The 20,931-nt window shown below is 44.8% G+C and overlaps 1 protein-coding gene across 2 annotated transcripts in view; it reads right to left on the bottom strand.

Annotated features, from left to right (window-relative positions):
* Nucleotides 1-4: 4 nt before the first annotated feature.
* ZCCHC14 (zinc finger CCHC-type containing 14) overlaps nucleotides 5-20,931 on the bottom strand; it is a 48,176-nt gene continuing 27,249 nt past the window's right edge. The window contains exons 3-14 of one of the 2 annotated variants that reach the window (XR_005954437.1): nucleotides 14,545-14,618; nucleotides 12,646-12,717; nucleotides 12,334-12,443; nucleotides 10,298-10,392; nucleotides 10,157-10,211; nucleotides 9,429-9,702; nucleotides 8,076-8,167; nucleotides 6,979-7,106; nucleotides 6,544-6,684; nucleotides 5,008-6,474; nucleotides 3,610-4,098; nucleotides 5-2,269 (exon numbers count right to left, since the gene is read on the bottom strand). Coding sequence is in view for 1 of the 2 variants with exons in the window: in XM_041458990.1 (XP_041314924.1) it covers nucleotides 4,043-4,098; nucleotides 5,008-6,474; nucleotides 6,544-6,684; nucleotides 6,979-7,106; nucleotides 8,076-8,167; nucleotides 9,429-9,702; nucleotides 10,157-10,211; nucleotides 10,298-10,392; nucleotides 12,334-12,443; nucleotides 12,646-12,717; nucleotides 14,545-14,618 (2,564 nt within the window). In the remaining variant the exon portion in view is untranslated. Of the gene's footprint in view, nucleotides 4,099-5,007; nucleotides 6,475-6,543; nucleotides 6,685-6,978; nucleotides 7,107-8,075; nucleotides 8,168-9,428; nucleotides 9,703-10,156; nucleotides 10,212-10,297; nucleotides 10,393-12,333; nucleotides 12,444-12,645; nucleotides 12,718-14,544; nucleotides 14,619-20,931 lie in introns of both variants that reach the window. The other variant, XM_041458990.1, reaches the window with a different exon arrangement.

The raw sequence follows: 20,931 nt of genomic DNA, 5'->3' as shown, positions 1-20,931 counted from the left end.
GGGATTCTGTTTAACTCTTTATTTTCCATACATTAAATTTACTCAGATAAAAACATTCTAAAAATGTACAATTTAACTTTTAACAAAGTATAATAAAACATAAAAATCCCAATACCAGAATACTTGACATTTACAATTCAAAATCAAATTAGCTGAATATTAAATATTTACAAAACTATTTAAAATATTTATAAAGTTACATGCAGAATTTGTAATACTAGAAGTGATCGAAGTAAAAGAAATGGCTCAAATGGAGCAGGAATTTCCTTCATTCCTAATGGAAAGTTATGTCCAAGAGAAGCTGTTAATCTGCACTTGAAAACACACGGGATTTGCTTTCTGCTTCAGTACCAACACAGTTCTTGTGTACATCAGGAAGATTTCAGGGAACAAATGGGTAATTCCAAGGGTTTATTACAAGAGCTGTGGGGCCTCAACCAGCCAAAGTGATTCCTACTCTCACAGATGCTCCATTATGTGGATTTTTGTCCAGATTTGCCCATATTCATCCCATTTAGACTAGCCTGAACTCAGCTCTCCCTCTGGCACAGCTCTGCTGCCCCGCAGGATTTTGGGGGGAGCTTTGCTCTGCCTGGTGCCCCAGCCTGGCTCATCCCGGGATATCTCTGGGATTTGGGGGCATGGCCAAGGCTTGGTGCTGGACTCGTTGCTTTGGGAAGTCTGGTGCTTAATTTGCCAAGATTTAATGACCGTGGTATGAAAAGGTTTCACAAAAAGCTGAGTGTGACAGAGCTGGTTTGAATAAAAACCAGTTCTGATAAACTTTAGTAATGGTTCAAATGTAGTTTTCAATAAAAGTCAGGTGGAACCCTCTGATCAGTATCTCAGTTCCCTCTCCTCCCTCTATGCACTCCCTCTTAAGAGTCGAGCCCAGAATATCTATTAATGCTTAATTTGCAGGGTGAGGAGGAGTTCACTGGAAATTCCATCCTATTTCGAGTCTTTCCATCATCAAATGGAAAATGCAGCTGGAACTGCCCCACCCGCTGCTCCCTCCCCTGGGAAAGGCTCCCTACTGATTCTGCCCCTGCAGGGAGATCACTGGGGATTCCCTTCCCTCTTGCACTGAAAAATCATTCCCATTCCACAGTGAAATCCATCTGGAGAACTAATTTCTTTTTATACTCACAGGACAAAGATAGGGCTAAATAACATTCTTTGAATTCTCCATCTTTCAATGTACAAAAATAGGGTTTAAGAACTGGTTCCTTCAGGCAGGGCAGCTGGAACTCTACTATTCCAACCCAGCTGCCTTGCTTTTTAGGGGTAAAAAGATGAATTTGTGCCTTTGAAGAACAGATTAAGGATAATTTTACGGAATTAAGGTGCTCTGTTCGGACTTACCAACTTTGGTTGTTCTGGGTACAGAGTGGAGGTGTTCACTGGCAGGTCTGAAGCCCCAGCTCACTGGGATTTGGGGAAGGCTCTGAGGTTGCTGCTGGCTCACCAGATTTTCCTCTTGGACACTCGTGTTGCCTCCAGGTCCTTCTGGATTGGATGTGACTCCAAACCCAGAGCCAGCTGATCCAAAGGGTCACCCAAACGCAGCCATGAGCCACTTGAAGAAACATCAGCCGTGACTTGACACAAAGGAAACAATCCCAAAGAAAGGAATGAAGCAGTTTGCTGGAAACATCAGCCTGAACTCTACACAGGAAAGGATCCTAAAGAAAGCTCTGGAGAAAGGAATGAAACAATTTGCTGGACAGACGTTCAGTTTTACAGTCCTTTCGATACGATTTTTTCTGTAAGGAAGATCAGACACAACTGTGCCCAGCTCTGGGCAGTAAAACAAAACACAACTGATACAGAAATGACTTTTTTTTTTTTTTTTTTTTTTTTTTTCTTGCTGCTGCTGTTTTTTTTTGCTGTTTCAAGAGGGTTTTTGAACACTGACATGTGTGTTGAAATACAGTTTCTTTAAATACAATTTTAAAATACTGTTTAAAAAAAGTGAAAAAAATAACAACAATAATAATAATAATAACACTAAGTTTGGCTTTCAGCACATGTTCCAGGCCACTGGAGAGACCCTCAAAGCTGCAAATAGTAAACATGGAACTGCACGTTTTCCTTGGGCATGATGCAGTGGGACAGACTGTTCCTACCATTGTCTCGAGCTCATTAAGGCAAAGTAAATTGCATTGTCAGTTTTCATCCCTTTAGTGTTGTAGGTCTGAAGGTTGTTCATGGGAACACAGGCAACGTCCTCAAACGCAGGCAGAGCCAACAGGGAGCGGGAGCTGGGCTGGGGGTACACAAATCAGGGGGTTCTTATTGCATAGCAATAAAAAATAGCTTTTGTTTGTTTGTTCTGCAAATTCAGGTTTTGGATCCCTCCCTGGGCCCAGTTTGGTTCTGCCCACCCACATTCCCGAGGCTCTCCCGATGCTCATGATCCCACGAGGCTGAGACTGCCCTGGAGAGACAGGGACACAGGGATGGCCCAAAATGTTCCTTTCCTATGAGCACGGCCCAGGAAGGGCTGAGCTCCCCCCTCACACGGCTCCATCTCCTGGGGGCAGCTCCAAACCCTCCTGCTCCCAAAGGACTTCCCAAGCCACTGCTCCACTACAAATCCTATGGATTCATCCTGGTGTAAGGAATACCTCCAAGTGTAAACAAAGCTTCAGACTTTAAAGGTGTCTCCCAAATTACAGGATGCAAATTTCTCTCTCTCAGACACTTTTACAGAGGAGGCCTCACCCATTTAATGCTGTCAAATTCCTGGGGGGCAGAGCCATGAGGATTAGGATCTTCTTTCAACCAGACAGGACCAAAGTGTTTCAAATTAGCAGTTCGAGATGGGTTTGGCTTCCTCTCGAGTCCTAATTTAGATTTGTCACCCACAAATGATGGACTAAGAAGTTAACACCAAAGCTACTCATCTACAACCTACTGCAACGAAGGAGGCCGACAAGAAATCCTTCCAAGTCTTGATAATAATGAAGTTTTTACTACCTTTTACATGTTTGACTCCCACCACTCCTGAATCCTGGGGTAGGAGCCAAAGGGTATTTTATATAAAGTAAAGCAAAAGCTTATCAACTCTGCTACCAGAGTTCTTAGTTTGATTTTTTTTTCTTTTTTTTAGGATGGTTTAAAATTCATTTACAAAAGCAGAATAATAAGGTTTCTGTGAAAGAGACCTATATACAGTAACAGGACGTAAAGGTTTTGTGTATTACAGGAAAATATCCTTGAAGCTTTTATGACTCTGGAGTCTCTGGGACTTGGACCCTTGGAAACTAAGTTTATTCCAGTGCTGGGAAGCCAGCACTAGCTAGTAATAGGTGAGACAATGAAGCACGAGTTTGTTTCCAGAAGGAACCGAAACTGCCATGTGTGTTCTTTTGGAAGGGAAAAGAGAGACTTTTTAGGATTTTTATTGTGGAATTAAGTCCCGTAAGCCTGCTGGTGCCAATTTGTAAAGGTTGGAACTTCTTTGCCTCTTGCACTGGTCTCAGAGTGACACTGTCTGCTAAAAGTGCAGAAAGCTTGAAGAGTTTTACATTCTTCTGTAGTGCAATCCTTAAAAATCCCAGAGATTAGTGCCTGATCACTTTTGAAAAAAAGTAGACATTTTACCTAGCCCAGGGGTGCCAAAGTCCTTCCGGCCACTCCTACCTTCCACCTCAGAACAGAGCTGCCCTGGAGCCAGGCCTTTCACCTTGGAAAAGTCCATTTGTGGCAACATTCTCCAGCCAAAAAAGTGCAGGGGATGTTGTACTTCCAGCAGGAACTGCAGCTGGCCAGCTCCACCATCCATCCATCCATCTGTCCATCCAACCTCGGGTCCAAGGACACGGAGTCGGGAGTTCCAACAACAAAGCTTGAATTTGGCAATCAAAACTGGGTTGGCTGCACCCCTAAGCTAGATTTTCTACCTAGTCTAATAAAGTAAAGCACCTTTGGATTAAAAAATACATTAAGCTTAACAGCAACTGGACGTCTCAGTTTTGCAGTTCGATCTCCGTCGCTCTCCATGGCTTTACAGCATCGTGGTGCCAGCTGGGGAAACTCAGTCTGTGGAGTCCAGACTTTCAGAGGGAGGGGCGTACTTCAGCCTGAACGTACCTGGGACAGGGACAGGGACACAGGGGTTACACATCAGTCACCTCCCACAGCTTCCCAAACCAACCTGCTTCTCACCCATGGAATGAACCACTGGAGCTTGGGGGCAATTTTAGGGCTGGCACAACTTTGTTTCGTGGAATCAGAGAACCTCACAATGGTTTGGGTGGGAAAGGACCTTAAAGCCCATCTAGTTCCAATCCTGACACCTTCCACTGTCCCAGGCTGCTCCAAGCCCCAATGTGCAACCTGGCTTTGGACACTTCCAGAGAACCAGGGACAGCCACAGCTTCTCTGGGCACCTGTGCCAGGGCCTGCCCACCCTCCCAGGGAGGGTCCGAACTGCAATTCTTCATTTAGGTTATTGTGTTGGGCAGGAAGGGAAGAGGAACAGAGATTTCAGTTTCTAAATTTCCAGGGGAACTTGCAGTAATGACCAAAGCTGACCTGGCTGACAATGCAGAGGCGGCAACAGCGGTTCTGCTGCAACCTGTCCACAGCAGCTCCCTCCCTTCCTTGATGTTTCTTCCCTCCCTAAAAAACAGTGCCAACTCCACAGAGCACATCTGAGGGACTCATCTGAGTCCTCCTCATGGGGCTGCCTGAAGTTTGCCAATAGCTCAGATCATCAACTTCTAATAACAAAATATTTTTACAAGCCAGAAATTCCAAGACACCATCAGACCCCAGGGCAGGTCTCAAGGCCACGCTCTGGATTGGATCCTACTCCAAACCCAGACCCAACCATTCCAAAAGGTTACCCAAATACAGCCATGAGCCACTTGAAGAAACATCAGCCGTGACTTGACACAAAGGAAACAATCCCAAAGAAAGGAATGAAGCAGTTTGCAGGAAACATCAGCCTGAACTCTACACACAGAAAGGACTCTGTGTGTCTCCCCCAGCCTTTACCTTGCCGATTGAAATCCATGGGCGGCTGTTTGCAGTCCTGAGCTCTGTGCCCGCTGGCCCCGCAGTTGTAACAGGAGAGGTTCCCGTTTTTTTTGTGACTTGACCCGTTGCCGTTGCCCATCATTCCCTGTGCCTGGTACACCCCGGCCGTGCCCGCCATAAAGTTCTGCATGGGGGGCACGGCGAAGGTGGACTGGCCGGCCATGACGGAGTCGGGGGCCAGGCCGCTGTTGTAGGCCGTGTGCACCACGGGGAACGTGGTGCTGCTGTTGTACTGCTGCGTGTTGATGTAGCCGTTGCTACACAGGGGGTTGAAGGGCAGGAAAGGGAAAGTAAACATGGAAGGTCCTGAAAAGGGGTGCTGGAAATAGTTGGCGTAGCTGACGGTCATGCCGCTGGAGCCGCAGTTGCCGCTGCAGCCGCAGGAGCTGCACACCATGCAGCCGGGGGGCTGCGGCGGCGGCTGCTGGTGGTGGTGGTGATGGTGGTTCTGGTTGGGGACGGGGACGCTCCCGGCCGAGCCGCTGCTGCTGCTGCTGCTACTGCTGCTGCTGCTGCTGCTGTAGAAGTTGTTGTCGGCGCCGGAGGAGAGCGTGGGGCTGGAGCTGGGCGCGGGGCAGCTGGGCAGGTTGGCCATGGTGGTGAAGGACGGGGACGGGTGGCTGCTGGAGGAGGCCGCGTTGCTGTTGGCGCAGAAGCTGCCCTGCATGGGCGCCACGGGCACGCTGCTCATGGCAGAAAAGGCAACTTTGGTGTTGGCTGTGTACAGAGCAGTCCGGGGGTTGATTATTGCAGGGGACACCGTTATTTGCATATTACTGGAGCAGGAAGTCTGTCCGGCCATGGCGGAGTCGGTGGGAAGAGACGACGACACCAGGAGTTTGATGGGCGGACGAGCCACGTGGAAGACTGTGCTGGACGTCACCGTGGCAGCAGTGCTCGTCTCCACTATGAGTCCTGGCTGCTGGGCTGGTTTGATCACTCTGTCCAGAGTGGAAGCGTGGACGACTTTGGTGCGAGGCCCAAAGTTCATGGTGGACGTGGGGGAGCTGCTCTCGGCACCCCCCGACATCACCTGCAGGGGCTGGTGCGGCGAGGACGCGGACATGACGTCCACCACGGCGTTCCCAAAGCCCTTTTCCATCTTTATGCTGCCCCTCGAGCCGGGAGACACTTTATTCCTTTCTTCCAAAGACAAGAGGGAGTGCACGGAGGACGAGAGCAGCTTCATGTCGGCGGAGCCGCGCTCAGGTTTGTGCACGGAGCCGAGCATGCGGATGGGCGTGATGTGTGACGGGCTCGGGGACAGCATCTGCATGGGCAGCGTGTGGTGGCCGGCGGGGCCCGAGCCGGCGTCGTTCTGCACGGGCAGCACCTGGGCCGTGGGCCTGGCAGAGCTCGAGGGGAAATGGTTCAGCAGCATCACCGGCTTCTCCTTGTCCGAGGCGTCCAGGTGGAGCTCCAGGCCTGGGGAGAGAGGAGCGGTGAGGACAGCCCTGGGCGCGGCAGGGGGCGCGGCAGGGGGGCTCTGCTTACGTCTCTCGTTCTCCTCGGCGCTGTCCGAGCTCTCCTCCCGTGCCTGGATCCCCATGGGGCTGGAGCTGGAGCTGGAGTACTCGGAGGAGCTGCCCTCCCGGGGCAGGGGGTGGGCTGGCTGATCCACGTCCACTCGCAGCTCTGCAGGGACAGGGGACGCGGAGGTGACACTGACAGCGCCTCAGCAGAACACGGCCGTGCTCAGCATTTACAGGGATACATCAGAGTGGAACAGAGCAGCTGCCCATTCCCCCCAGAGCCACGGAAAAAATCACTTTTTATTGCCCCCAGTAATCACCAAAATCAGACTTTTTGCTTGCCCCCTGTGAAGCCAATGGCTTTTGGAAGATAAAGCCTGGGGAAGCAGCAGCACAGGAAGGAGCTGACCCTCGAGCAGGCACAGCTGAGCACAGCAGTGTCCCCTGCTCCCCTTACCTGCAGCGTGGTTGCCCCGGATACTCTGGATAGGCCCCACGTGGGAAGTGGGGGGAACCCTGGCCACCCCACTGCTGGTCACTGAGGAAGGTGTGGAGGGGTTTAGGCACCGTTTCTCTGACTTCTCCCTACAGGGTGATGGAGAGAAGCACAAGGAGACAGAAACCGGCTAAAACACAACAACAAATAAATCCATTTCTGAATGAACCCAAAGCAGACAAAGCCCATTGAACAATCCACTGCTGCTGTGCCCATTTCAAATGGAAACGCTTGGAAATCACAGCAGTGCTGACCAGAACTGCCAGCAGTTAGGGTTGGACTATTTGCCATCTGATTACAACACTATACTCTTATTTGTCCAGGGTAAAACATCACCAAACCCTGACTAAACTCTAAAATTCTATCACATATTAAGTCAGCACATCCCAAACCCAGAGAGAAAACAAACACAGCCCCAAGTTTTCCTTTTCCAAACAAACTCTGGAAAAACTAAGATTGCTCATAAACACTGCCAAGGAGCTCTGAAAAATGGGCACAGATTTGGATTTCTAATTGCTTTTTGAGGAACAGCAGTAGCTGCAGAATAAACACTTTCCTGTAAGGGGAGATGCAAAAGCCAGGACAATCTGTTGCATCAGTGTCCCCAAAGGGCTGTCACAGCTGCCTGGGGTCACCGTGGGACACAGGGGCAGCTCCTGAAGTAGCTGTGCTCCATCCACATGGATTGGAGCCAGAAAATTGTCACTTCCTAGGAAAAAAAAGGCCTGACTTTGGAGTGCATACCCTGGGCTTGCAAACCCAACAGCTCCCATCAATGTCAAGTGGACGGGAAGCCCAAAATCTTTGCAATAAATGTGATACAAGTTTAAAAAAACCTAACCACAATACGTATATTTTGTAGATTTAAAGATTTGGTATCCTTATCACAACCCTGAACAAGCAGCAGGCAGCAGTAAACCAGAAAGTGCTAAATATTGTTTAGTAATGGAGATAATAATCATCCGTATCTCCAGGTGGGAATCATGGCAGGTTTGTGCTCTGGGAAGTAAAATTTGTGGGTTTTGACCTTAAAAGAAGTTCTCCCAGCCCTCACTTACTTCTCCAGCTCTAGTTGGGTCTTGAGCTTCTTCTTTGCTCCCATGGTGAGGGACTCAAACTTATTCAGATCTTCCTCAGTAAGACTCAGAAACTTGGGAAGAAAAAATATGTTTAGTTTTATATCCTGAAATATTCTTATTCCCATTTTTAGTGAAGAGCAATTCCAAAAGCCAACTTTAAAACCATTTTTAAATTTAAAGAAACTCTCTACTCCAGTTTTCAATTATAGTGTAAAAGGAAAGTGGGGGACAGGCATGAAAGAAAGAACACCAGTAGATTTAATTTAATTAGGTGGGTGCTTGTATTAACTAGTCCCAGTAAAGATGAAATAACTCGTGTATATATTCAAAGAGAATTAAATTAAAATAGAACTTGGTGCTATCAGTGAATTTAAGGATCTTAGAAAATCACTCCAGTTTTCCCAGTGTGTCATTTACCTCAGAAGTGCAATGAAAATACACACCAATAGTAAATTTAATAATAAAATATAGAGATAGATACAGACATTTATATTATAATGTAATTAAAATGAAAGCCAGTGAAGTATGCATAATAATAATTGCTTTTTTAAAATACACTGGAATATAGAGTTTTACTACTTTATTAAAGAAAAAAAAAAACCCAGTATATTTCCCTTCTTATAATGAAGAAAATTAAATCAGAAGCCTCTGGTAAGAGATTGAAATTAAATCCATAAAATATTCCATAAGCAGCACAAAGCTCAGCCCAAGCCCTCCCTCCACTGGAGGGCGTTCCAGGCCAAAAGACAGAGGACAAGAAATCTCCCACTGGAGCTGGGAAAATGCTCCAAAACCTTGTTTAGATAAAATCCAGCACACACAGGTGTGATTTGGGACTCTTACGATGCAAAGACGTAAGAGATGATTTTTCCACAGGAATTTCTGCAGGAAGCAAACCTCACTCACTCATGTTCATATTCACGCCACGAGTCTCTGAAAATCTATTTCTTAAAAAGAGGATAACCAAATATTTTGGGAGAAAAACTAACCAAGAAGCAGAAATCAAGAGAAATCAAGATATTTAGCTGTCTCCTGCACACAAAGGGAAGTCCAGGGAGCCAAGCAGAGCTCCTGAGGCAGCATCCCAGCTGGATCTCCAAGCACTCCATGGGGAAGCCTGGGAGAAGCAGCAGCTGTTGGACAGCCCCGGACACAACACAGAGTGAGAACAGCAAGAAGGTTTTCATCAATTCATTACTGCTTTCAGAAAGTGAAAACCTCCCCAGCACGTGCCAGAAACTCGTGTGATCCTCAGCGCAGACGTTCCCAGCCTGGAGAACGTGGGGATAACTGAAAAAGCTGGCTGCTGCTTCCCTCCATTTCCTGCCTTACCTTTTCCATGGTGAGCTGTTTGAAGACAGGGTAATACTTGTGCAAGCGCAGCTTCCTGAGCCAGTCCAGGATCCCGTTCTGCTCCTGTGTCTGAGGGGTCTGAGGGCTGGAAGACATCAGCATGGCTGGGGAGGAGCTCTCCAGCTGGGAGCGGTAGCCCAGCGAGGAGCCGGCGCCTCCGGAGTGCGAGCAGTGGGGCAGGGACACGGCGGCCGCAGCCGAGTGCTGGACGTGGTTCTGGGAAGACTGAATTCCAGCCACCCCACATATAGGTCTGGAAAATAGCAACAGGGTTGGGTTTAGTTGGATGAGCTGTGACACCCAGAGCTCAGCTGCTGTGGCCACAGAAATTGGGATTCTGGGAAAAATCACCCCGTTGGAGCTAAGGTATGGATTTGTACCTGCCCTGCTCCACAGCTCAGTAAAACAGGGCAGTTCTGACAAAGGGTGAAGCTGATCTTCACCTTAAACAGAATTTTTCTTCAATCATTTCCTTCAATAATAACAGATCTGAAATATTCTGCTGTCTCTCTGCGATTTAAAAAAGCTTTTGACAAAGAGGATTTTGCATTATTAAAAATATAATCACATGGAAATTTTTAGTATTTCCATATGGAAGCAGCAAAAGAAGCCACAATATTGGCTCCTTGAAGGGGGTCTGTGTTTTGTTGGAGAATATGAAAATTGCCTCTTAACAGAATGAGTTATAAACAAGATAAATATTTCACCTTCCAGATGTTCCCAGCGTAGTTCCTACTTTATACAGGGAGGGGTTGCCAGGATCTGGAAACAAGGAACAGAGTCACAAATGGCATCAGTTTATGAAATGCAGTACAAAAAAATATTTTTTAAACTTTATTTCAACTCACTTGAGCTCTGAAGTTGCTGTGAGGGAGATGAAGTGCTGAAGAACTTCCTGACGTGGTCGTTTTTCACCACATGGGAAGGGAACGGGGCCAGGTACCTGCAGCAAACAAAACCCCTGCTCTGTTAGAGCCTCCCAAATCCATCAGGATTGCACTCTGGGCAACACACTTGGAAATCAGATTGGAAATTTAAAAGCTGAAACACACCATGCAATTCTGAATTCTGGAAATTCATGGATATTCTTATTCTTAATACCAAACCCTGCTACCCCGGGTTGTTTTCACTCTGGTGAGATTTTCAGCAAAGATCCCTCATTCAGCAACCCTGAACACTTCTAAGGCAGAAAATGTTCAAATGTAAACTTGAAAATTGCCTTTCAAATGCAGGAACCTGAGGAATATAAAATAGAGATGGATCTGTTATTGAATTTCCTCCTCTTGGAGATAAACAGCAGATGCAGAGTCTGGCAGTTTAGGGAAAAACTTCTGTCACGTTTTCCCTGTGCCTCTTTTAAGGGAAAAAGAGCCCTTTTTAGCAGCATTCCTGTGCCTCCAGGGGGCTGTGGGACAAGGGACAGAGGGACTGGACAAGGAGGGACAGCTTTGAGCTGGAAGAGGATGGATTTAGACAATATATTGGAGAGAAATCCTTCCCTGGGAGAGTGGGGAGGCGCAGGGTGCCCAGAGCAGCTGGGGCTGCCCCTGGATCCCTGGAATGTCCAAGGCCAGGCTGACACTGGGGCTTGGAGCACCCTGGGATGGTGGAAGGTGTCCCTGCCATGGCAGGGGTGGAATGGGATGAGCTTTGAGGTCCCTTCCAACCCAAACCATCCTAGAATTCCACAAAAAGATGCCCATTTCCCAAAGCTTTGCACCTCACACACCCAGAGGTGTTTCCCAGCTGGAAAGCCCAGAGTTCAGTGCTGAATTTCACAGCTGAGCAGCACCTTGGAGCAGCTTCTTCCCTGAGCTCTGGCAGTGCTGTTGCTGCTCCATTAACCCAGATTTGGAGAGGCTGTTGTTCCCAAGCAGCAGCCACACACATTCCCTGCAGCCTCCCAAACTCTCCTTGGAGCACAGCAATGCAATGGGAATGCTGCCTGCCATGAAAAATAATCCAGGCATGCACCTGCTGGCTGCTGCCTATGGAAAACCAACATCCACCATGGCTTAGGAAAAAAAAAAAGTGGAAAGGAGAAGCTCTAATAAAGTTAATTAATATTTTAAAGTGTCATTTAAGTTTATAATAATAACATATTAGGATCAGAATAATATTAATATTACAATAACCTCGTTTTGTGTAGATGAAGACAGTAGCAGCTGAAAGGAGTTTAAGTCACTCCAATTTTCCTAGAAAAATCATATTTAGAAAGAGAAACCTGATGTGATCTGCTACAGATTATGATACTTAAAATACTGGTTTATATTAAATAATGGCCAGATGATTTGTGATAATTTGAGGAGATACAAGATAAGGCTTCGAAACATTTCTTAGCTGTTAATGGTTTCCAAAAATGTAATCATTTAATAATAGCTAAATACATACCTAACTTTTAAAAATTAAAGTAAAATAAACACCATGATAACCTAAAACAACTGAGAAAATCAAAACCCTGTGAAAGGAGAAAAAAAATCCCCAAAACCCATTCCTCAATACATATGGGTGAATATTCAGGCTTCTATTTTTTCCTTTTGAGTGGTTGTTTTAAACAATTCTGGTTATTTTTGAGTCCAAAACAAACTTTTGCAAAGCCAGTGATCCTCTATTTGTTCTTCACAAGGAATGAGGAAATATCAATTCTCCAGGAAGCTTAATACAGAATATTATTACCATCTGTATTTCTGAAGAAAGAATTCCTGAAAAATTGTTATGCACTGGAATTAATGGAACATCCAGGAAAAAAGCTTAGGATCAGGCTCTAATTTCTTTGAAGTAATTTAGACTATGGAGATAATATTTCTATTTCCTTTTTTTTTTTCTTTTTCTTGGTGAAAAAAGCCCAGTGTCAAGATAAAAACCCCAGAAAATCCCAGCATACCTCAGGTCTGATTCCAGGTCCATGTGGTTCCTTTCCAGGTAAAATGAATCTGGACCAGCTAAGCAGGGAATGAATTTCTCCAAGTTTTCTTCTGGATACAGCTGAGACAGCTAAAGGGGGAGGATTTACAAATTAAAAGAGAAAAGTCTTGTTATTTCTGTGAGATTCAAGCCACTGCCACTTATAAATCAAATATTTTATGAAATTCAATCTGAATTATCTTGGCACATTTTGAGAAGTATCATTGAATAAAATTTGAGAGAGGGACAAAACATTTTTTCCTTTTCAAAGTGTTTTTCTCGTTGCCTTTACCTTTGAAATAAATTCAGTCACTTCAGCAGAAGATTTGGTTACCAACGTCACCGAAGAATCAGACCACAGGACCTTGGGGAAGAGCAAGAAGGATTTACTTTAGTAATTAATTTAATTTGGTTCCTCAAAATTCAGTAATTGGTATCAACTGTCCCTCACAGATGTTGTGATGGGTGACATCAAAGAAGGAAACTATTTTTTTTGCGCACAAAGACAAAATTGCTGCCCAATTCTTGCTGTTTTTACATTTATCAACTCTTCTGGATGCTTGGAAGAGCCCCTCAGAGTTTACACAGCCCTTACACACTGCAGACATCCAGAGTTAAGCAAGCAACCACAGAGTAATGGAATTTTTTCCCCTCATTATTGTTAAAGAAAACAGCTGGTTTGTAGGATCTGCGTTCCAACAGGAACGGCTCCCCCCACACAAGGCTGCCTATTGCTAATTAATCAACTCCATATGCCAGAGAAATTGGGAATGGCAGCAAAAATCAGGCAAAACCTTCCCAGCGAAACCTGCAGCTCCTGCTCCAGACTCCATCTTGTCCATGCTCTAAAAAAAAAGGGAATATTCACTATCTCTTCCTACACAAACAAGTCACAACATCCTTGGATATCGAAGCATTTCTTGCTTGGGAGATGAAGTTTAACTGAGCCAAAAATCAGAATTTCTTGGCTTGAGGAAAATCAGCATGAGACAGGCCAGGGGTGAATCCCTGTGGATCCAAAATATCCATTGGAGCATCTGGGAGGCAGCTGGATCCATAGGGGAAGGAGCTGGGTGGGAGTTTGGGGATCACAGAGCAGCCTCTCACATGACATTCGTTTCAATGACAACTCCAAACATACACAAAGTTTTTCCAGCCATCCAAAAGCTGCCAAAACGAGTGGGGAGAGGAGAGGATTTCAAAATATATTACATAAGGGAGGAATTTCCTCTCAGCAGAGCTGTTACACAAAAAGAAAAAAAAAAAGAAAGGGGGGGGGGGAAGAAAAGAAGACAGAAAAACTTGAGCAGTTTTACCGAGTTTGTGGGTTGTTTTTTTTAAAGTTTGTGGTAAATAAATATTTTTTTTTAAATTCACAAGGAATTTCAGAAAGTACAGGAAATAATTCTCTTTTTTTCTAGTTCTGTAATAACTCAACAATTGTCATGACTTCTGTTTTAACTTGAATTTTCAATACTTACAAAAAAATAACACGAACTGTAAATGGGGGGAACAATAGCACTGCAAACACTAAACTGCTCCATCCATTGACCTGCTATTCCCAAGCTCCTGAACAGAACAAAACCATTCCATAATTGGGTTTTTAACCCAGCAAACAGCAATTTATCAACTCAGCTGAAGTCTCTGCTCTTCCTTCAGTTCAAGCTGTTGAGGCAAACACTGGGTACAGTAATTTCTGTTATTTATAGAAAAATTTGTAATAGGAAAAGAAGTTTCACGAGATCTTAATTGGAGTGGAGACAACTGCAGGCTTCATACAGAGCTTGAAAAGCCCTTGGAAAAATCCTGTCTGTGATGGATGACATTTGGAACAATTGGGGATTCAGGAAATTTGGGACATTCTCCATGAATCCAGTCCTGCAGAGGTTGCAGAATACTGCCAAAATCCCAACAGATGCTGAGGAGTTTTAAGGAATAACTTAGTGAAAGTTGTGGATAATTGGGGTTCTCTTGTCTGGCTCCTTCTGGATTCTCCTTTTCTCACCCTTCACTTTGTCTCATCAGACAAACAAAAGCTGTTTTCTGGGCTGTGCATCCCAAATTTTGGAATACTTCACTCTAGCTGGGAGAAAAGCTGCTCAGCAGCACCCACTTCCACTGGGTGCCATTGCCCCAAGGGATGAATTCATCCCCTGGAGTTCATCCCCTGAATGATGAAACCCAAACTTACCTCAAAGGAATACTCAACATTTCTTTCATTCTTCTTGTGTGCCAGCCCCTTTAATTCCACTTTTTCAACACTCACTAGGGAAAAACAAAGAGAGAAGAAGAATGAGGAGGATGTTCCTAAATACAGGCAGAAGTGATGACTTTTGGGAAGTGCCAGGCCTTGCTCTGAGAGCATCCCATAACCCGTGGAGGTGTTCCAGGTGCCCAGTTCCAACTTCCTTCCTCAGGAATGTTGGTACCACCACTTCATGCTATTTTCCAGCCTTAGGAAAGCTTCATTCCAATAATTCCAAATAATCCACTCCAGCAAAGCTCTTATCACCCCACTCATCTCTGTAATAACACACTACACACACATGGAATTATCTTAATAACATCAAGGAATAAACACCATCCCTCCCAGGGAAACTGGGATGAGGAAGAACTCTATGTTTTCAGGGCCTGGTTTTACAAGTTCAGTGTGGTTTCACAGCTCTGTTCACATCCTGACTCCTCCCTTCCTGCAGTTTCACAGAAAACTTCAGCCTCCACTAGAATAAGGTGTAAATAAAACCAGGATTTGAGTGTGGAAAGGATGGAATGCCAGGCCAGGTCATCTTACACATCAGGTATTTGGTGTGCTGAGTTCTTGGAGACTCCCACTTCCCAAGACACCCAGATCAGGAATTCACCATGAAAAGCCTTTATTTCATCAACTTTCTATTCTCTTATAAATTCCTCCTGCCTTTTGACTGCACACATGGGGATCCACACATGGATTTTTTTTCTTACAAAATCCAATTTACATTGGCTTAAAACTCCACAAGCAGCATTATCCCAACCCAGAGTCACTAAAATTTCACCTGTGAGTGTCAGGTGCCTGAAGGGACAAGTGCTATGCATGGTGTGTTTTCACTGAGCAGTCCCAACAAGGGAGAGCCCAGAATTCTGTCACTTTATTTCCAAAGAATCATCATTTACAAGCTGTTAACCTGCTTTCAGGACTATTTATTATTAACTTTTTGTTATCAGTAAGACTCAAACCAATGTTTATCACATGGAACTTCCTCCTGAGTGCCCAACAAAACACTGCAGTGAAGTTACAGCAGCACCACTGCAACAGGGACATGGCTTTTGTCACCTCCCTCGTCCCTGTCCCCAGGGATGCTCCACCCAAAGCCCCTCTGGAGCTTCAGTTCCCTCTGTTTCCCAACAGTTGTGGCCTGAAGGTTTCCCTGTGGCCTTTTCAATTTTTTTATTGCGTCCTCAGAGAATCCCAGAATGGTTTGGGTTGGAAAGGACCTTAAAGCCCATCCAGTTCCAACCCTGACGGGAGCACAGCAGGTCCTGCTCTGGAGGAGGTCTTGCTCATTTACAAATGTTGCCACCTGGGTCTTTCTGCTTAAAAATCTCTTATTTGAGTCTTGTTTGCAGTGAAAATTTTGCAAGCCCCCAAAATCAGCCCTACAGATGTTTGTGCCTGTCTTTACATGGAGAAAATGAATATTTCTGCCCTGAGCCTCACAACTGTTCCTCCTCCATGTAATTCCCAATTACAATTACATCAATCCCTGGGCTTAGGAATAATGTCAATTCATTACTTACTGCTTTCTCCTGCACATTCTGCTTTTTGGAGAGGTTTGTTCCTTTCAAAAGATTTCACTGGGTTCCTCTCCCGCTTCTGAAATGATTTTGTGCCACATGCTGAGCACCACAGTCATAAATCTGCTCACCAGACACTGCTGAGCCATCCAGACAATATTCAGTGGCATGAAGGTTTGAACATGAAGATTTGCAAAGGTAAATTAAAATAAAATCTACCTCAGTACATTTATTTAAGAGAATTCAGGGCCCCTTGAGTTGCGATCACAGCTAAAATTCAGCGAATATTGATTGGAATTGGGAGCACTACAGGATTATAATGAGAAAGAATGTGTAAAATGGGTATTGAGAGGGGGAATGTGGTGAAGCAGCTGAAAGATGAGCAAATAACTTGCAGAAATCCTGGTGTCAACTGCTGCAACATCTGGTTTTGAAAAACACAGCCAGCGTTACGCAACATTTGTTGTTTATAGCAAACCCAGCATCACTTTTCTGCAACTGCTCTTATCGTTTGGCATTTCCAAGAGATTCAAACCCCATCTCTTCCAGACATTCATTTTTCATCTCCAGCAATTCCAGCAGAATTGGATTACCCAGAGACATAAACCCAAGCTATTCCTGTTTTACTCCGTGGGTTAATAACAAACCTTAAATCACCCCTGGATTTCGTGGTGCTGACAGTGCCACAACCTTTTCCTGCTCAACGTCTGGGCTGAACTTGCCCAGTGAGTAAAATCCACTGCAGTGAATTTATCCATGGAAAAGGACTGCAATTAGAAAAATGGATCTTTAGGTAAAGATTTCTGCACTGATCTTGTAAGATGAGCTCTGTTCTAGAGCAGGAAATGCAGTTCATGTCCTGGACTTTAGGGACAACCAACTGGATAATTCCTAATATCACACAAAGAGCTCCAGGAATTTTCTCCCAGCTAGCTAAAACACCATAAAAAACATCACCTGCCTAAAGAAATCTTGTTTAATTTATCAAGCTGTATGTTTGTGTTCTGTGGCCTCTCACCTACTCTGTGTGTTGTTTAACTTCTGGTTGGTTTTATTGAAATAACCTTCCTAAACCTACCCTGAAGCTTAACTTTATTCAATCAGTGCTACAGAACTCCAGAAGAAAAAGTGCCATCCACCAAGTACAAAGGGAAGAAAAAAAAAGAAAAAGACTTATTTACTGCTTTTACTCTCAAAAGCTCAAAGAGCTGACTCTACTCAGTATCACAATAAATGAGTGCAGGAGCAGAAAACCCTTTGTACACAATTAAGGACACATGATACTGATGGCTTTTCAGGATGCTGAATTCAGCAAAACTCCAACTTCCCAACCCAGGGGGCACAAAAAGTTGAAGTTTCTAATTCAGGAGATTCCCAGAGTATATTTGCACTGGCAAAGGGGCACACGAGGCTTTTTTGCTGTGAAGATTTATCCAGAAATATCTGGGAAATTCCAGCAGGTAAGGGGAACAGCTGGATGAGATCCCCAGGAGAGGGGGACAGGAAAACAAAGAGGGTTGGAGAAGCTCAGGAGAAGCTCCAACAGGGCTGTGGCACCCTCAGTGCTCCCAAGACCTTCTGGCATCATCCCTTAAGGGTTTTTTTAAATTATTACCATTTGCTGCTTTCTTTAAACACAAGAGAAGCATTTTCCATGTCGTTTTGGAGTCCATTTCGTTGTATCCAGCATGGAAGGCTGAGTGTGGAATCCTCCAGCACTGAGGCACAGCCAGGAACCACAGCCAGGACAGCAGGGACGTCACCTCGTCTGCTTCTCCAACCCTGCCTCCCACCCTGCCCCAGCAGCCAGGGAAAACACAGCCTGGAGATATTTTATTCAGCTCTGCTTTCCTATTCTTCCTATTTCCTGGGGGTTTTCCCCCTGTTTTTTTCCTATTTCCTATTTTCTGTTTTCCAGCCAGAGATTTTCACTCTTTTGGCTGATATTGGAGCATTTCTCATCTGCTCACTTCAGCGCTTCTGTGAAGGGACACACAATTCTCTCCCTCTGCTCACACCAGGTGTTAAATCCTCTGGATTTCTGGCCTCCCTCTCCAAAAAAGCAGGAGCTTGGATCTCCTCCTCTTCCCAAAATGTCAGCAGCTACACAAAGCAAAAGGCCAATTCCAACCCTTCAGGATTTGCCATTCCTGGCTGGTAAAGGTCAGGGTAAAACCTGCACTGGATGTGGGCAAGGGCAGAAGAGACATTTTGGGAAGCCACATCAATCAGGTATTGATCTTTTTATAATTCCCTCTTAACAGCTTTTGGATCCATCCTAATAAAAGGATTAAACAGACCAGTGCCTCAATCCAAACTGAGACTTTTGTGCTCCTCCTGAAAAAGTAAAGTAATTCAAGATAAATCAGGAGTGTTGATTGTGGCCCAGCCCTTTTCCATAAAAATCCAATATTTCACCATTCCATACCTAGAGGATTTCTTTGATGAAATCCCTGGATGCAGGATCAGTTTGGGTGGGATGTAGCACTGAAATGTCACCCTCCAGATGGCAAAATCTGAGTCTCCTGAAACTGGGTTGAACATTTTGGTTTGTGGTACTTGACCAAAAACAGCAGAAAGGCTGCAAGTCATTTTTAAGCTGGTAAAAAAACCCAAACCTAAGTAAAATCCTTTCTATAGAAGGCAATAATTGTAAGCGAGGCCTCTGGACTAAAAGATTTATTAGATTTTCATTCATGGAAAGAGGCATCAAACACCATGACAAGCAACTGAGTTTGTGCTGAAAAAGTGGAACAAAAGGGACCTCATAAAATCCTTTCCACATCCCTGCTTACACAGAAGTGGGCAGAAATGCAGCACCACCACTTTCACAAGGCATCATCTCCTCTTTGTGCTGAAGAAATGCTTCCAAAGCAGCATTACTCAATCCCTGCTGCCCAGCAGATGCCAAAATCTGGGAACAAATCCCACAGAGGCTCCCCACAAACCCACCGGGATTTATATTCCCACATATACAGGCAGGAGGGAAGAAAAACAGAGAAAATAATTCATTTGCTCCGTGCAAAGCACATTCATAGCAACAAAAGACCAGAAATTAAAGGGTTTGTGGGGGTTTTGTTTGGGTTTTTTGACTGCTTATAATTATCAGCTTAAGAGAGGGGTTTTCTTCGCTGTTTTGCAGAAAACTGGATTCCTGCTTTCACTTTTTAAATCTTTCTAAAGCTTTTTATCCAGGCTATGATAAAAATTCAGGATACCCTCCTGTTTCCAGCACATGCACTGATGCTCTTCTGCACAAACACACAAGGACTAAGTTTTCTCATCACTAAATTTGATTTCCCTGTCTCCTACTTCTCAAAACTTCAATTCTTCCTTTACTGGACTAATGGAGGCCTGAGGAAAACCTGCAGAATCAAATAATAGGGTCTGAGTCTGTAGGATGAGAACTGAGATCTAAACATGATCAGCATCTTTAGGGTGCCAAGAACTTGGTGTTGGTGCTATCCCAGGATCACTGAGGCTGGAAAAGAGCTCCAAGGCCATCAAGCCCAAGCTGTGACACATCTCCACCTTGTCACCAGCCCAGAGTGCCACATCCAGTGATTCCCTGCACACCCCAGGGATGGGGACTGTCCCAGGAGCTCAGATCAAGTCAGACTCATGTTTATTTACTAAAACTCCTTTAACAAACCACAGAATGACAATATTATCTCCTAACAGATATTAGAAGATTCTAATAGATCTTTTAATATTCTCTTCTAATTATCTGATCTGTCACTAAAGGCAAGAAAGAGCTGGCCCTGCTGAGCTGTCCCTGAGGTGATTTCAGAGGAAGATTTCCCTGGAAGAGCATCCCAAAGCCTCACCTCCAACTTCCAACCCTGCACCCAGCAGGCTCTGAACCCTCCATATCTGGAGAGGATGGCACTGAAACCATTCCACTTGAACTCTGCTCTGTTCCAGAGCCAGCAAAAACACACCTTGGCGTGTTCCATGACACATTAACTGCTGCACAAACCTCCCCAGAGATCTCTGATCTGCATCAGCTGATGGGCCAGAGTCCAGAGCAGGAGGACAGGAGGACAGGAGGTGCTCTGTGCCGTGGGAGGGCTGCAGGAACAGAAACTGCTGCTGGGGAGGCAAAAACCACCAAACACACCCTTACACGGAACTGCAGCAAACAATTAAAAGGCATCATTAACTTCATTGACGAGCCATGAGCTTGTCTGTGGAGATACCACAGGGGGAAATGCTCCTACTCAACAGCATGGAGAAGTACTTCAAATATTGAGGGAAAACAGGTAAAAAACCAAATGTTTCTTCTTGAAAATCATCTTACTTTGCTACTTCTAGAAAAGTCAGATGTAGGAACAGATGAGGCAATTCTCTCTGCAGTTCATTGCACTAAGTTGTCAAGTGAAAATGACCTTTTGTTATTATATTAGTGATATCTCAGACCTCTCCAGAAGGATAATTTATAAAGATGTTAACCTGTTTTCACATCCTGCAGTGGTTACAGATGGAGAAAACACCGTGTGAAGAGGCCTGATTTGTACAATGAAGTGATCCCAAATACTTTCTGCAAATAAATATAAAGCTGCTGCTTGTTAAGAAATACTTCATGTTTAGATTGAAAAAAAAAAAATTAAATTTAAAATTATTGAAGTGCTACAGAAAAATGAAGATACAATTCGAGCTGGACTCATTTGGATCCTGCTCAGCCTCATAACAGCATCCCCCATCCAGTTTTCTGGTGCTAACCCTTAAAACTAAAAGGGGATGAGCAGACAACAGTTTTTCCATGGAAAAGGAAAGTGCAGCTGGGAAAAAACTTGTAAGCAAACAG

Source organism: Pyrgilauda ruficollis, unplaced genomic scaffold (genome assembly GCF_017590135.1).
Source record: "Pyrgilauda ruficollis isolate IOZ18807 unplaced genomic scaffold, ASM1759013v1 scaffold13, whole genome shotgun sequence".
NCBI lineage: Eukaryota > Metazoa > Chordata > Aves > Passeriformes > Passeridae > Pyrgilauda > Pyrgilauda ruficollis.
This window is presented reverse-complemented; position numbering and strand designations above follow the sequence as displayed.